This window comes from Labrus mixtus, chromosome 8 (genome assembly GCF_963584025.1).
Source record: "Labrus mixtus chromosome 8, fLabMix1.1, whole genome shotgun sequence".
Taxonomy (NCBI): domain Eukaryota; kingdom Metazoa; phylum Chordata; class Actinopteri; order Labriformes; family Labridae; genus Labrus; species Labrus mixtus.
In genome coordinates this window covers 10,969,017-10,986,739 of record NC_083619.1, presented here as the reverse complement: position 1 = coordinate 10,986,739, position 17,723 = coordinate 10,969,017, and the positions used below count along the sequence as shown (strand labels likewise).

The window sequence follows — 17,723 nt, the reverse complement described above, 5'->3', positions numbered from 1 at the left end:
TAAGAGTTATTAAGCTAAATGCAATTACTTTATCATATTTTTAAGATTAACTGAAGTTATAAAGTGTGTAATTCTACCTTACAGCAGAGTTGAATTGATTTCTCTTTGAGTTGGTAGTTTGTAAACTGCAACTATTTTGATAACAGATTTTCAGTATGAGTAACATTTTATGAAAAGGGACAAATTCTCAGATCGTAGTCTCTTAAATGTGAGTTTGTTCTGGTTTCTTTCCTTCTCTATGACAATAACTAAACATATTTATCTTGAGGGTTAAAACCAGTTACTTGAGGACCAAATATTGGGTTTTGGGAGACACTGGCCCTTTTCAGTGTCATAACAAAGCTCCGCCTTCATGACGTCTTTGTATGTCCATATTGTTTTGTGACGGTGTAATATTGGTGTCCCAGTCTGTGAATTCACAGTGGGAGCTTCACACACACAGCGCTGTTCCCGCCCCCTGGTTCTGCCGATCCCGTCTCGCCCCTGTAAAGCCTCTTTTATTTCTCTTAAAGTCGGTACAGAGGGGGACCACTTGTCCTCCCATTAACCCTCTGTGACATTCAAAGTGAAGGCGAAACCTCACAGAGGAGTAAATATAGTGAGTTGAACAGACACTCAGAATAGGGCTTCTGATAAACATATATTTATTAAAGATTTTTGGGGGACTTTTATGACATTATTATAGGGTGGAGGGCAGTGGAAGAGTAGGAAACTGAGCTGAGAGAGTGGGGAATGACATGTGGTAAAGTGCTGAGGGTTGGAGTCAAACCCCGGCTGCCCCCTTTCAGGACTAAAGCCTCTGTGCACTGACCCTGATCAACATGTTTATCTTTTCCTGACATGTTACTGACCAAACAAATAATCAATCAATCAATCAAGAACATAATCCTCAAAAAATAGGCCTGCATAAGAAATATAAACAGCAGTATACATGTAGATGTGTGTACAGGGTTGTGACAGAAGAGGGTCTTTATATAGCAAAGAAAAAAAACAACCTATCACTGCCCTCTAGTGGAGAAATACTGTATATTTCTGCAGAATAGAAGAACCTACCACAAGATAGTCCAATCATTTGATACAGGTCTTTGGATATTAGATATTTTAGATCAGATATTCCATTTTCCTGAGCCCATAATATCCATTTTTGTCCGATCAAGATCAGTAAACTATAATACAGTGTAGAGAGATTCCTTAAAAGGTAGCACACATTTTGTCTCTGCCTTTTACACACTGCTGTACTCTCTTAGCTGTTATAAATATTGACTAACGAATGACAGAGAGAGATCCATCAAAGTATTTAGGTCAACTTTTACTTGTAGCAGACTGGGCAACTTAATTTGCCCCTTTTTTAATTAAAATTGTGGTTATGATTGTGATTATTATATTAATATAGAAGACCAAAACAAAAAGTTAGAAAACAGCTAAATTCCCTCCAGAGAGGCAAAACATTAGTCTCTTTTTTAGCTGCTGCAAATTGATTTAGATTGAGGGAGTACTGATCACATACTCATCATCAGATATGATTCTATTCAACATGGGCTAAATCATTACATCTGAACAAAGAATAGCAGCTGAATTTAAACCAAAAGCATCTACTGAAACTTGGTAGGACATCAGAGACTGCTGCATAAACACATTTACATCTGCACATCTGTTTCTGTCAGGGACAGTTTATTTCTCAGCAACACTGTCCCATCAAATTAACTTTAAGCAGGACAGAGAGATCTTCTCTGACCTTTAATCTTTCATGGGACATTTTCAAGTTTCAAAGAGAAAAACCATAACTTCAAATGCACAGTGTGTGTGAACGGATGTTAGCATGCGGATGACTACATGGTGAGGAAGGAGCAACAGCATTTCAGAATGAAGAAAGGGGACGGACAGACCGAAAGGAAAAGTCATTCTGTTTCTTCTTTCCAGTTAAAGAGAATAATGGCAGGGACAAGAAAATTGAGTAGCAAAGCGGAAACATGAAGAGAGAACTTTTGAGAATAGAGGGAGGAGATGGGGGTTAAGACGTTTCTTAATGAGAGTCATATGAAGTGAACAGAGGAGAAGTAAAAAAAAAACACAGAGATGTGAATCTGTCCTCCCCTTTGATTGTCTGTAAACACAGCTCTGCTGACTCCTCTGCTCCTTCTAGGAAATGCAATTTGTCTGATTTATGGTGCCTGTCTCTTTAAGACACATTCCTCCCGTCCAAGGGAAAAGGTTTGAAAATTAAATCTGTAACAACACAACTCTGTTCCACTGCTGTTACACTTACACGATCACTCTCAACAACAAACATTATAAGCAGAGATCTAAATAGTCTCTTGTCAATATTCCACACTAACACTGCTGTTTCACTTCCAAATTGTTTATCAATCGTGTATCGATTGGATCTCTGACACTGGAAATGTGAATCTAGTTATTCATTGATTCCATGTTTGTGCTCCAAATGTCTTTTGGACGAGGAAAGACAGCTCTTTTCCCCTCATATATGCCTGTAAATAATCCTGGAGGAGGATCAGATGTCTGTACTTTAAATTTAAAAAGCTGGATTAATTACACGTGTCTGAATATGGTCTACAGGATGTGAGATGAAAGGAGGTAATATGGCTCCAGTGTCAAACAGAGGTGTCGTGAGTGCTCTCTCTGTGAAGATGAGAGAGGTCTTTTTCGTCCTCAGAGCTTAAACTACTTCTCTGGGATTCTTCCAATAAGCCTTTTCCAAGGAAGGTGAAATAAATGAGGCAGATTTAGGACAGAAGCTCGATCAAGATTGGTATAATGTCTGAGTATCCCAGAGCAAAAGAGGGGGGTAAGAAAATCTTAAATTATTAAATGATATGCGCTATTGAATCTTAATGATATGGAAACCTGAGGGTGTGGAGTAGTGGAGAATAGCAGACGTCTTCGACTTCAGCCTGACATTTTGCAAACCAGACATGATGGAATAAATAAATAATCAGTGGGTTATTAGGTTTCTCTGTTTTAACTAAGCCACACCACTGTGGGCTTTTTATGGTTGGGTTTGATGGTTCCTCGTATGCCTAACAAAAATGGTTTGTTTACTTTTGTAGATCTTAAAGTTTTTTTTTTTTTTTTTATCTTAATACAAAAATAAATATTTTTCAGCTATTGTGACAAAAAGGATGGGAAAAAATATTATACAGCAATATATTGTAGTCCTGAATACTGCGACACAATTATCAAATTGCTGGTGACCAATGTTGATAGTTTAAGAAAAAAAAACCCTCTGAACAGACTTCCCTGCATATTTGGCTCACCACGTCACTAATTCACTTTCAGTGAGGGGCTTCTGACCAGAGACGTGCGGTCAGGGGAGGCCTCACCTGTCATCATCAAAAGTAAAAAACAAATCATTCTTAAATAAAATAAATATATATATTTTTCTAAAATCCTTCTTTGGTTAAGTGATAGTCCAAAATGAATGCGACACAAAACACTTACTAAGTAGCCTGATTGAACTATTGGTCTAATCTAGTCAAACGGCACTTGCAGTCCTCAGTTGTGAAACACAAACATTTGAAACATTAAAGACGCCGTCACTCTTCCTTCAGTAGAATGTAATGAGCGTTTTAAGTGCTATTAATCCAAAGTTTTGGTCCCCAAATGAAACACCAGTCTTTTAAAAAAATGTGTCTGCTGTTCCCATAATTACTGCTCGCATTAAAGTCAAAGTTACTATAAATCATTCCTGACAACACAGGCCATTAAAATGGGTTATATTGTGTGTTTGCTCTATTAAAGTGAAAAATGTACCCTAACCCTAACCCATTAAACATGTTTGAAACATCTTATCATACATTTTTAGTTACTGCCAGATCTCAGTTCTGGCAGCATTTAGATGTTTCAGCAGGAAAACTTTCATTTTCCAGGCTGTAGCTCGGTTTCTGAGCTTTTTTGGACAGTGTCGGAGTAAATGATTACGACCTGCCTGCTCAGTCATAAACACGGGTGCTGTGGAGGAGAAACAGATGGACCTCTCTGTCAGATCTCTGCTCATCCCCCTCTCATCCATGCTTCCATTCACTCAATGCACTGAACGTCTCCTGCTGTGACCTCTCTTTTACACCTTTCCCCTTCTTCCTGCTCTGCCTCCGTCCTCTAAACTCTGCATCAGTCCTCAATTCTTTATCTCTGTCAGTTCAAGCAAAACACCATGTCCTTCATCCTCTGTTCCAACACACACATGCACACAAACACACACACACACACACAAACCATCTTGCTCTCTGCGGTGTGTCCTGCCGGATAGCGGTCTGTTGTGTACGGTACAGTCATCTGTTCATGAGTCACTGACCACCACACAGACATACAGTACTGCACCTTGCTCCCACTAGAGCTTGTTGTGTTTGGACACAGAGGAAAGACTAACGTTACAAAATTTACAGAAACTGTGCAAACTGCCGTATCAGGCTGTAAACTTTGGAGGCGAGATGTAGGATTTCCGATAAAGAGAAACAATGAGAGGCCGTGTAATGAATTCATGGATGGATTTGTTGCTGTACAGATGGAAGGTTGAAAGAAATCAATACTGTACTTACATTGCCTGGTGTAACCCCCTGTGCACTGCTGCTTTTCTTCATTTTGAGGGATGTTCGACCAAACTCTCTCTCTCTCTCTCTCTCTGGTTGTTATCCTCTCTCTGAAAACCCGTCTCTCCTGCTTCTTGGGCTCCGGGTAGCCTCACCAGTCTGCCTGCACATGGGAATTGGAGTGGAGGAAAAAGAAGAAGGGGTGGTAGGAGGAGGAGGAGGAGGAGGAGGAGGAGGGAAAGGATTGATGAAGCAGCCTGTTCCAAAAGTTGTTCTGTCTGCTTCACAGTAAGAATCATGTCTGCAATTGTTGTCAGACTTGTGTAATTGTTCTTGGTAAGGCTTCTGTGTGCGGCAATTTGACAAGTCTCAACAGTGTTGTATTATGTAACTCAGACAAAAAAAGCAGACATTACAGTAACTGTGACGGATCAGCATTCTCAGCAAATACAAGTATGAACAGTAAGCCACTCGTACTGTTGGGAAGTGAATGGAAAAACACAATGCAGTGGTATTTAACAGCTGCATGGCATTAACTTTTTCAAAAATGTTACACAAACCTGACAGCAGAGCTGGTTTGATTGAAATGTATTTCAGTAACGATGATAAACAAAGACATTTTATTATGCAGTCATAAAAGCCTGTCACAACGATTCTCGGATAAGGGTACTAGTAGCATTATTGGTACTTTGACAAGAATATAAAATGCAGTTCATCAGAGTCTATGAAGTTTGTGGTGACACTGACCTTGGGGAAATGACACTTTTTAAATACTTTCCTTTTGAACTTAAAGCAAAATGATCAGTGTTCATAATGACATGCCTCATTTTTTAACACTAGATCTGATTAATTAATTAATTTAAGTGTAAACAACAGGGCTTAATGCTGACAATGTCTCAGTACTCGGGTTCACAATTTCTGACAATCCCTGAGGGTTTGATGCCACCCTTCCCTCAACCAAGACTACAAAGGAATACTTGCTTCAAGGAATTTTTCTAGAACCACATGTCTTCGATCATTTGAGACACACAGCTATGAATGCTCTTTATCTGACACTAATGGACTTTATTCCAACATTTCTACAGACCACTTGAACCTCTCAAATACTTTTCTCCCCTACTAACCAGCTCATCAACACTGCCCTCACCTGTCTGCAGTTTTGTCATAAAATTGTGAAGAACTTTTTATTCTTTAAAATTACAAGTTAACTTAATTTCGGGTCAGTATTTATGCTGATATTCACACAGATGACCTGAGAAAATTAAAATAACTTTATTTATCCCTGAGGAACTTCATTTGTGTAAAAGAGCATCAGTGCGCATACAGCTAGACAAAAAAACAACAACAAAAACACACCCATACAAGTGGCTACAAACCCTGTAAGAAAGACATAGCCATGTGAAAATGTACACATTATACATTTACTGAGCTTTGTAATGCAAGTCTCCCCCTTTATCTGTTCACCCTGTACCTAAAGCATCTCTAAACACTCAGGTACTTCACATTTCAGGTGATGTCATGTCGATGATGTCATTTCTAAGAAGCGTCTTTCCAGATGCCCTTCACAAAGCGGATGTAAAACAATTACTGAAAACCAGACCAGGATAGAAATGCTCTACTGTAGGCCGATAATATACAGTATTTACATACTTAAAATAAAGTATCAATGCAAATGTTAAAAATGTAATGAGCAGCCTCAGTTTAGATTCTGATTAAAATATTTGTTCCCAATCCTTTAAACAGGCACAAGTGTGCCAGAGTGCAAAAAAGCCTGCGTATTTCCTGGTCAAGTCTTGGCAGGTAATTACAGTGCTCTCTACAGCCTCTCTGGTATTTCCTGACTTCAATTCATGTTTTGTTTTCTCTCTGACGTCTTGATTAGTTCACTTTACGACCTATTGTTTTTACAACCTTGCTCTGAAGGGTATTATTTGTGAGATTCCATAACTGCTGAGCTCGCTCACCGCTGTGCAAAAGAGAAATGCTCGACTTAATCATCCTCAGAATACAGATGGTTATGTCATTCAAAGTGCCAATAACAAATATAAAACACCTAAACACAAGCAGCCATGCAAACATAAAGCTTTGATGAAATCTTAGCAGGGTCTGCAATGGTTTAAAATAAAACCCTTGTTACATTTTCTATTTTTATACAAAGGTAAAGTAAGGAGATGTTAAGATAAATAACATGATTATGCAGATAAGGTAGTCTACTCAGTTACCTCATGTATGCGTCAGATTTCCTGTTAACAGCTGTAAACTTGAGTAAATGTTTAATGGTTGCTTTATTTTGCTTATAAAATAAACGTATTTCCCCAAGAAAAACCTTGCTCAAAGTTTTCAGAAAAACATTGTAACACTTTCACAAGTACGAATATTAGTCACTACAAATGTTAGTAGTTAAACTGCATTTTTCAGTAGCTTGGTGGTAGCGTCGCTCTGTTCTGTGGTCTGGACAGCTAAGCTTTTCAGTAGCTTAGATGTATTAGTTACAGTTGAGGTTTCAACAGAGCGCTCTTTCACAAGCAAACTGTTAAGGATGAGTAGCAGACACCAGTCCTTTGCGGATGTATACTTGTAGCTGCTCATACAGATGTGCAGTGAAATGTAAGGGTCTAATCCTTTTTGTAATTTCAGTGCCATCGCTGCGACCCTCCTCCACCCCACTCCTCCATTCCAGCTCCTCCTCATCACATTCTGCATTCCTCTATCAAATATTAGGGGTCTGGTCGGAGAAACTTCGGGTAAAGTCTGCGCGAAAAATGCAGCTGTTTGCGTTCACATATAGCCTAAAGCCCCTATGGGTAGCCTAATCTCCGGAGTTTTTCAGGAGATTTCCGTATGTGTGAAAAGGGTTAATGTGACAGAATCTAATTGCACATTTATCTTTTACTAAACTGTTGAATAAATAATTGTTCACGCTTAATCAAGTCTCCCCTGATTAAAATGTGTTAAGTAACGTGTTCTAGGTGTGTGCAGCACCAAAGGTTAAGGGTTTTTTCCCAGTGTTAGTGTTTACTCATGCAACCTTCAGCATTAGCCAGTCACTGGATCAAGTCTGATCATGATTATTAGCACAGTTAATTAAAGAAGTGATTCATGCTGGTAGATTTGCTGTAAAGTGCTTTATAAATAAATGTATTAAAACAAATAACCAGCACATTAAAAAAAACGTCAACAGACAGACATGAAGAATGATCCTAGTGACGGATGTGAATCAATATTTTAAATGCACTATTGATCTGCCCCGATGTTTTTCTCCTATATTAACCTTAATCTTTAGCTTTAAAGCAGTGTAAGGCTGCTGTAGAGAGAGGCTGCTGCCGGTGCTTAACCGCTGATGACAAGTCAAGTGGCATGAAAAAATAATTTCTCAGCTGCCAAAAACCCTCAATCCTGTTTATAGCTTTGAAAAATACATCTATACAGGCAGCAACCTGCTGTCCAAAGTTTCACTTCAAAAAAATGACAAGAGAGATGAAATGACGGCGGATCACACAGGTTTGGTGTTCAACATCTGGAAGAAAAAAACCTCTTCAGCTGCTGGTTCAAATCTCAGCAGGAGTGGGGGAAGTTCTCAATAATGTATGAGGCTGCATAGATGTGTCCATTATAGGTTTCACAAGAAAAACCATACTTGAAAAGTAGGTTTCAAGTAGATGGTGGAGCTTACTTCATGAGAAAAAAGGTCTGCACATAGATGAGGCGAGTGTTGAATCAGACAAGTATTTTAAGATTTAAACATTTTAATTCTACAAACATCTATTCAGAAATGTATGATATTTGACAAACATGTTCTACTTCATTTAAACTAGTCTAGCTGCAAACATGTTTTTCTGCACACAACTGAGTAAAACTATTACACTTTCAATATAGAGATCAGTCTTTAAAAACATTAGAATACTGTGATTAATTAGTGGAATTTGGGAGGCTTAACACATTAGGCCTACAGTGGGTCATTAGACCAATGTGCCAATGTTTTCTGAAAACACACAAGGTAGCAAATATGTTGTATCTTAACTTTTCACAACACTACTTTGATATAGTGTTAGGTAAAAAGATGAATGTTGAATGTCCTTACTCCAACACTGATAAACAAATAGTAGAGCTGAAGCAGGTGGTTTTTGATGAAAAGCCAATAATAAGTCATGGTATTTTGTGAAAAGTCAAGAGATCACCAAAGTTATTGCAATGTATCCTTAAAAAGGATTTCAGAACTTGCAATTTGTTTGATTTTATTAAAGATATTTCACTAAAACCCAAAGAGGGAAAGTCTGAGGATGTCGTGAGTTAGTAGGATTCATCCTGTGGCGAACAGGAATGTTTCAACGTCATGCCAGTTCTTGATAGGGTTCACCATTACATTCATGAATGTCTGAACCATCAACAACCCCACCCCCATTACAATTGGTTAAAAATGATCAATGAATAAACTGAACCCAGAACAGAGCTCCACAAAAAAGCAGAGAGGACCAATGGTAAAAGGTTATGTTGAATCATGTCATGCGAGTCCAGGAGTATCAGATGTGATCCAATAATGGTTTAAAAGCTTGAAGACCATTAGCACGGATCATTAGAGGAAAGGTCCACAACACAGCTCTATGCCCTTTGAAATACAGCACTATGTACAAAATACCCACAAGGGGCTCAATAAACTAACAGAATGGCTATGTTATTTTTATAAAAAGCTATTAGGGGAGTTTTCAGTCACATAGAGACCACTTAATATGATTTTCAGATGGCACAGTATTTTACTGTGCTCTTTTGCTTCAAAATCTAGTTCTGAAGATTACTGTATATCGTAAGACTTTTACAAAAAAAACCCCATCAAGGCAGCAAAACAAAGAAAAGCTTTATTCCCAAGACTATACGTGCCTTACAGTCTGTGGTGATTCTCCCCACCATCATGAATATAAACTAACCATGCAATCCAATTTCACAGCCACAGTAAGTAAAGTTTGCATGTCTGTGCACTATTTATTTTAAAAGACTTTGTCAGAGCCCCAATTTTATTTTAAGCTGACAAGCAATTGAAAATAAACCAATAATCACGTTAAAGAAAGAAATAGTGAAATACCACAGCTAGAACACACAAATAAACATGATTTTCTTTCATAGACAACTAAATAGATGACCAGATGTCACAGTCATGTCTGACAATTATCTTGTGTGCTTTGAGAATCTTTCTTCGGGTGCCTCGCAGCATATTTTTTTTGCACTTTGAATGGAAAAATAAAAATCAACTTTGGAAGAAAACTTTCATAATATCTGGAGACATACTTGAATCCAAGACAAGAGGAATCTTCAGAGTAAACCTTGAAGAAGAAAGTAAAGATTTTGTTTCAAATGTTTTTTTCTTGAAAGCATTCGGTCTCACCATTTGGACTCCAATAGAAAGCTTGAGGCTTTGTCTCTCAATCAGACAATTGTGCTTAAGACACTGAAGAAGTGTTTAAACCCAAAAAACCCAAAGGACCACTCAATCACAAACAAAGATGAGCATTGGACAAAAGACACTGCCGCTTCCACTTGTCATAAAAAACAAGCCCCAAGCTCCCATCTGTTGAAATCTGGCGAAGAGCCCCATGGTGGCTGACTGTACCTCTACAAATAATTTGTTGTTGATGTGAAACAGGCAAAGACGTGCACGATCATGAGGCAACACTTGAGATACCAAACACTTACTAGTTCCAGCTTGGTAAATGAGAGAAGTTGACATTTTATGGTCATTTTTTTTGCTTTTTTTTGCAAATTGCTTGACAAGGAACTGTTGTAAATCTCCCCTTTTTTTCTGAGATTTCATAGATAAAATCATGTATTTAAAATATTGTATGGCTGCAACTTGTGCATGATTTGTCTTAACATTGCAGCTAACAGTGGATTGTTAAGTAAAATAGATAATTTCTTACCAACACTGTGATGCTAAATCTGTTAGCACTATTCCATTGTCTTAGCATCAAGCTAAAGAATTAAGTACAAAACAAAGTTATTTTCAGTGAAATGCCCATCCCTAACATTTATTACAGAATTGTGATAAAATCATTAACGTATTCCACATATTGGGTTTCATATTGCATAATTTTGTGTGTTACACTGCAAATCCCACCCCCAGTGTTATGTGTGGGTTTCCCACTGATGCTGTTGTTTAATGTCACATCCATTAAATGAACGTATAACTATGAATAACCCAGAAATGTTCATTTGAGCGTTCATGTGCTCGTGTGGTTGATAGACTTGTTTCTTTCCGTATAAACTGGGCATAAGATTACACCAGTCCCCCCACCAACTACATCCCAATTTACCCCCTATTGGAACAAGTAGGATGGACCAATGATAACTAAGGGCATCTGTTATATAAGACACTTATTTTCTTCCAACCAAAACAACCTTAAGTCTCTGACAGCATGGGAAAGTATTTACAGCATTTGGTAAATTCAGAGTGCTACTATTACGACCAACGTTTGCACTTTTGTTGCATGTTGTTTACAAGAGGTCATCAAGGGTGCGTTTCTGGCAGCAGTGAGAAAATGTTCCCATCTGACCAATCCATCCATGCCACACAGCGTCCACGCACAATGGAGAGCTGTAAAGGGTGAACCAGTAGACGTCACATGTTTAAAAATCGCTGGACACCCACACAAAGGTAGCTTTTGTGGCATCAAAACAAAGGAGGCTCAAGAAGACCATGTTGGGAACTGCGTTGATATTACGTTCATTGGCTCCGTTTTCGAACAATGAGCTGTCTGTGCAAAATGAAAGTGATGAATTAACTTTACAACGGCCTCTCAATAACAAGCAGAGAAGTCAGATAAACTTCAAAATGAAGGAACCATTCAGAAGAGACATCAAAGAACATACTATGATCTATCGAGGAGATAGACTTTACCAACCTTGGTTTAATCAATTCAGTGTAATTTAATCATATCTACATTGGCTTCAAAATCATTCAACAAATTATGAGTGCTTAACAGTTACTAAGAGTCACTAATCACAAGACACGACAGCTGTGGGTAAAGAAAGCAAGCCTTGTTTGTATGTGGATTTCCCCCACATTCGTTTAATTTGAAAAAACACCATGCCCACTTTATTCACACCTCAAGATCGACGTCTTACATGCAGATTGTGGCTAATGACATCACTCTTCACACTAATTTAAATATAAGGTTTATGTTGTTACTTTCAAACTTTGATTACATTCAAACACCGTCTCTTCTCCAAAGTCAAAGCTTTGACATCAATCTTTGAAACTGGGCTAAGATTTGATGAATGAAAGAGATTGTGGTCTCTAGTTTTATCATCTCAGATGCTCATCTGATGGGAACAGAAATGAACCTAGCCCTGTCCATGTTGATACATTTACATCTAATGGCATTTATTGTAATCATGTTGCATTTGGAAAGCATTCAAACAATGTTCTATGTATTTGTCAGAGCTTATCTTAGAGAAACATAGCCGGAGTTAAAAAAAAAAGCTTATTAAATTATCAGCTACACCTGTCTTTGTGGCTGACCCCTCTCATCCACGGACATGGACTGTTCGAGACCCTCCCATCTGGTAAGAGGCTGCGGTCTATCAAGATAAAATCTCACGTCACGGGAACAGTTTCTTCCCCTCTGCTGCCTCATCAATAATGTCCCTGCCCTCCCACTTCCCCCCACATAACACAGACTCTCATGAGCCCCACATTCAGAGAACATTACAGTAATGTGAAGGCTGAATCTATGCATTACATTAACGCACACTGGACCTAATATTTTTCTGTTTACACTGCAAGCAATCTTGAACATACCGGCACAGCTCCTCCATTTCACATTTTGTGTTTTTCAATTCCAGTGTTTCCCCTAGGTTTACAGCTTTAGGGGGGTGGGGGGGCCGACACGCCGACACAAACACTTGAAGGAATCTTGGTGTTCATGGGTACTTTTAATGACAGCTGTCCTTTTCTATCGGAAAGGTATCCTTAAATGACTTCTTTCCCTGATTTCCGACTCTGTCCACTATCCCATCTCTACAATAAAGGCACAAAAAGTCAAAAAATCAAAAAAAAAAAAAAAAGAATTTGGGGGTGCGGGCCGTCCCCTAATATAATGGTAGGGTAAACACTGTATTCTATTCAGACTCAGGATTGTTTCTCTTAATGCAAATCAAACCTTTAAAGGCGTCCCTCCTGGACCATTTTTTGACTTTGTCTGAAATTAAATATTGCAGCCTTGTCTTATCAGCAGAAATGAATGTAAATGAAAACTATCTGACCCTGGGTTACGAATCCACTTTTCAAAGAGCCTGCAAATTTCTTATTTATAGCATTTCCAGGACAGGGACATCTAATGGAATATATAAACAATCTGAGATACTTAGCTACTACTTTACAGCATGAGCAAGTCACTGAAGCACTACTGTATTCACTGTAAGCTATTTTTAAACCAGTGTATCACTTACTTTCACATTTTGTGACAAAGGTCTTTAAATCCCTCTCTTAGAGTAAACAGTCTTAATTTTAATTCATACAGAAAATAATGATACAAATTCAAAATGGACTCTATTAAGTGGATTTTATATTGCTTCATTAAGTATGAATGAAGTTAGTTATAAACTTAGGTTCAAATAAATCATTGCTTTAAGGCTGGAACACATTAGAAGTCCAACACTTTTCTAATCTTATCCCTGCTTCCCACACCGTTTGTGTGGGTTTATCCTGCTCACAAAGCAGCTGATGCATCATTTCAGGTGCCCCAACATTACTGACCAAGTCAGACTAAATAACAACTGTAAAGTAAAATACAAATTCTAGCTTACTAAAATCCATACATCTACAACTATTAATCTTCTCACAGAAATGGATAGACAGACAAGAAGGATGTAAATGCCAAACAATGTTCCACCAGTGCTCCTGTCCTTTGAAAATGAACAGAACCTTTCAGACCAACAAGGAAGAATCTGCTACATTCATTTGATGATGAATTTACCAATCTACTTAGTGAGTGCATGAAGAAATACCCTAAGAATTGATAACAGAAGCATATCCATATTTTGAGAATTTCATTGGCTACTAGAAACGTCAATCATCGGCACAGCCGCCTGCAACTGGCTGTCAGAACAGGGGCAGCAGGAATCCCCACACATACGAGCCGTGAGTGTGTATGCCTTCTGTATTATAAATGGACATGTGTAATATTGTTAAAAGGTCACCTTAATCCAGAGTTAATGAGTTAGATCAAATGATGGATCAAACACAATTACATTGTTATCTACAGTAAGAGTTTAATGGCATGGTTAATCCCTTAGCTTATGAAAATATGGATCAATTAGAACAAAAACAAAACAACAACAGTCGATGACGGGCAAAATCTCAAGACTAAGTTGATCCTTAGTGTATAATAAACCATTTCTGTGTGATTTCAATATGAACTATTGCCCCAACGACATAAAAGGTCTAAGACTAAAAACATGCGTATCAACATTTGGCAACACAAATAAACTAAGCCATAGTGGAAAGTATACATTCTGTGTAGCATACTGAATTGAACTTTTGAGATGAGCGAGGGCTGAGGGGAGTTTGTAGAGGAGGAAGAGAAACAACACACTGATTTGTGACAGCTGAAAAATGACATCACTGTGGGGGCTACATGCAGGGAACCCGCTGCCCTACAGTACTGGACAGAAAGAGATTGAGAGAGAGAGAGTGGAGAGAGAGAGAGACTGAGGGGGCAGACTCAGCCTCATTCTCATGGGCCACATGTCACAGGACCAATCTGGGGCTCTAAAACTGTCACACCATGTGTTTGATATTTTGACCTTGGCTATGTATGATATTATGATGCCAACCTTATCAAATGTACATTTAACTGTTGTGGTGATTTACAAACCTGTGTTTCACTGTAGTCAAGTTAATTTAACTACTAGCATAGGATTGGGGTTGTCGTGATACCAGAATTTTAAATTTGATACTACTAAAAAAGACAAAAAATATTGATACCTGTTTCTATACCATGGTAAAAAAAATACAGTAGAAGTCAGAGGCACCAAAAACTGGGATTTTTTAAAAATCTAAACAATACAATGATGTTACAGAACAGTCAATGAGAACACACCAACTCATATAAATATTCCATCTCAGGCATCATGCATAATCCAGAGGAAGTGTGGTATCAGCACACACTCTGCCCTCAGTCTGTATTTTTAGGATTTTCTCATTATGTTACTGTATTTCGGTCATTTCTGTGCGTCAAAGAGACCAAACAGACATAATAAATGTCGGTATATAGACCCGCCTTTGAATGGGAACAGTCTGCTGTGTGTAAGCAGAATGATATAGTGATACGTATATTAGAAATCTTATAAAGGTATTGCTTTTGCCTGTTCACATGTCTAAAATAAAATTAGCTAAACTTTGTTATGGATGATTAATATGGACTATGCGTAATACATATTGACACTGTGAAAAGACAACAAGCTATCAAACCTTTTAAGAGAAACACAAAGAAATGAGTTTTAATTGGTGGGCCAGGACACATGACGGTACTGACTGGATGAGTCAGTGAAAGAGGGAGCGTCTTCCTTTCGTATTTAAACACCCACACACACTAATTACCTCATCATATTCAAGTCCCCCTATTTAACTTCCATTGCAGTGTTGTGATGGAAGTACAGTTTAAGTCAGCACTTTGTCATCTTTTAACAAATAAAAACTTTTCATTGTAAGCTCCATGGATTAAAGCTTTTAGGAGGAATCAGCTCTCACACTGGTGAGTGTCACCAGTTAGCAACTTCCATGTCAACATGACTGCATATGACCACTGAGACTAAACAATCTGTGCCCATCTTGACTTCACAAATATACGGATGCCTGCAGTACTTCCTTTAGTAGAAGGCGTGGTTGGATACGTGAAACCTGAAATACCACCGCAGCATCCTTATATTGAGATATATTGTTTATACCGTGTAAGAGAGCTGCAACTTAAATATAACAAAGAGTAATGTCTGGAGCTAGACGTGCTCTTTTTGTAAAGTGTCATTAGATAACATTTGTTCTGAATCGGGGCTCTACAAATAAATATTGATTGACTGACTTACAACTGTTAATAATTCAAACGTGAAAAGGGAAAACAGCAGTCATTTTTTTATATTTCCAAGTTATGTATTAATATTACATGTAATGTCCAGCTATTTTTATAAGAAATTGTCTTCATTAATTAAGACACACAAAACATTTTGGCTTGTATTTTCTGTTTACCATAAATCAATATTTTCAGAGAGATTTGGGGTTTGCAGGTTTAATATAAGTCAACATTTTTGACCATTAAGGATTTGTGTTTGCTAATTGGCTACATTAAGTGGCAGTTTTGCCAGTAGCCCTTAAAAAAACACTAATTTTTCATAGAAAAAAAACTGTATGCATTTCTTTTTAATGGCTTTGATTACTAGGTACATCATTTCTGTTGAGCAGGAGACTCCTACGGTGTCAGATTTCTTTTTTTTAAATTACTTGACTCAGAATTGGTGCAAACTGTATCACAGTGTGCAGTGAATGGTATTATCATACTCATTCAAGCTGTGTTGCCTATTGTGAATTCCATCAGCTTTATGGAAAAAATGACTTTTGTCCTACGACTTCAAAAGGAGAAGGGAGAAGAATATTGGAGAAAGTGGGATTTATACAAAGATAAAGACTCGTAAATATATCTTGTTTCATTAGAATGTACCATCCATTATGTACTGTACCTGTGCCTTTTACATTCTTGTATTTGATCTTATTCATACTGTCTTGCCCAAGTCCTCACTTGTTCTGTGTTTCTTGTAAAACAAAAATGAAAAATAAAGTATAAAAAAAAGCTGTGTTGCCTAAGGATAATAAAAGCATCTTTGTATCAGTCTGTAATATCTGACGAAAATGTTGATGTGCTGATGTTACAGTGCTTCTGCAGTCGCCTGACATTATCTCATTTATTATGACATTTTGCTTTTGTAATGAATTAAATTAATTGAATGATTACATTTTTTAAAGTCTATTTTGTTGTTTTCAAAAAGTAGCAACAAAATAGTTGCAGTGTCATTTTTTGTCATTTGACCGATCCATCACTAGATTTCAGCTTTAGCAATGCATGTACTCTATGGGCAATCTTACACTTTAATCTGGCCGATTTCCTGTAATTTTAGTTCAATACGGTCAGCCAAAAGCCTTGTGACACAGAGAAAATGACACCACTCCTTAGTCAGCGATAAGACTTGCAGTGGAAAATTGATATTGACCACAATATCCCGGCACAGACAAAAAAAGAAGTGTACTCACAAATGAAGATTTTCTCCTCGAGCCAGCTGTGTAATGATAAGCGGGAATTCACGTCAGCAGGCTGTCAGCCTAGAAGACAAACAATGTATGGCTTGAAACTGGACAAATCACATATCACAGCAACAACCATAATAAGGTCCATTTGTTGTTCCGCTGAAACTTTGATTGATAAACAACAAGAAACTCTGACATATGTAATCATGTAGGGGCAAAAATATGTCCTTTCTTACAATAACAGAAAGGGAAATAAAAGGTATTCACACATGATTATATAGAAGCAAAAAAGGGATGTATTACAAATTTTGATCGGTCAGAGTTGCAGGAGCAAACTTTGACTGTGTACAAAAGCTGCTCTGTTCCCCTTTTCGCTTCAGGAATCCACTTTGCTGTGCTTCTCTTAATACCTAACTGTTATTATATACACTGTTCAGATTACAATCCAAAGAATACACACTCTCATGTATGTTTAACTGTCATACACAAATGAACACAAAGCTTTCTGTGTTCCCTATCAGCTCCCAGTATAACAGCCACTCACCCAGTCTGCAAACGAGCACACAAACGGCATTCATCAGCTGGAAACATCAACATTCAGAGACAGAAAGAGCCGCATATTGACCACATCGCCCAGTAAAGCCAACAAGCAGCCAGTAAGTGAGTCATCAGTATGGCAGCCAGAGCTCTTTAAACAAGAAGCTGGATGCATGTGCTCTGTTGTTTCAGCACTGGCTGACAATAAAAGGACAGTGGCGGCTCACATGACTGGGGCAACCACAGAAAGCTACACACTGGGCTTAAAGGGAAGCGTGCTTCTGAAAGTTAGGAGTGAACTATGATGGTGTTTGAAAATGTCAGTGAAACTTCACAGCTGTGGTAATACAGTAGGTGAG

The 17,723-nt window shown here is 38.0% G+C and overlaps 1 protein-coding gene across 1 annotated transcript in view; it reads right to left on the bottom strand.

Moving 5' to 3' along the window:
- LOC132978902 (cAMP-specific 3',5'-cyclic phosphodiesterase 4B-like) overlaps positions 1-17,489 on the bottom strand; it is a 54,867-nt gene extending 37,378 nt beyond the window's left edge. The window contains exons 1-3 of the mRNA XM_061044253.1: positions 17,372-17,489; positions 16,834-16,902; positions 4,554-4,707 (exon numbers count right to left, since the gene is read on the bottom strand). Of these exons, the coding sequence (XP_060900236.1) occupies positions 4,554-4,595 (42 nt within the window). The 5' untranslated portion in view covers positions 4,596-4,707; positions 16,834-16,902; positions 17,372-17,489. The remainder of the gene's footprint in view (positions 1-4,553; positions 4,708-16,833; positions 16,903-17,371) is intronic.
- Positions 17,490-17,723: the final 234 nt, after the last annotated feature.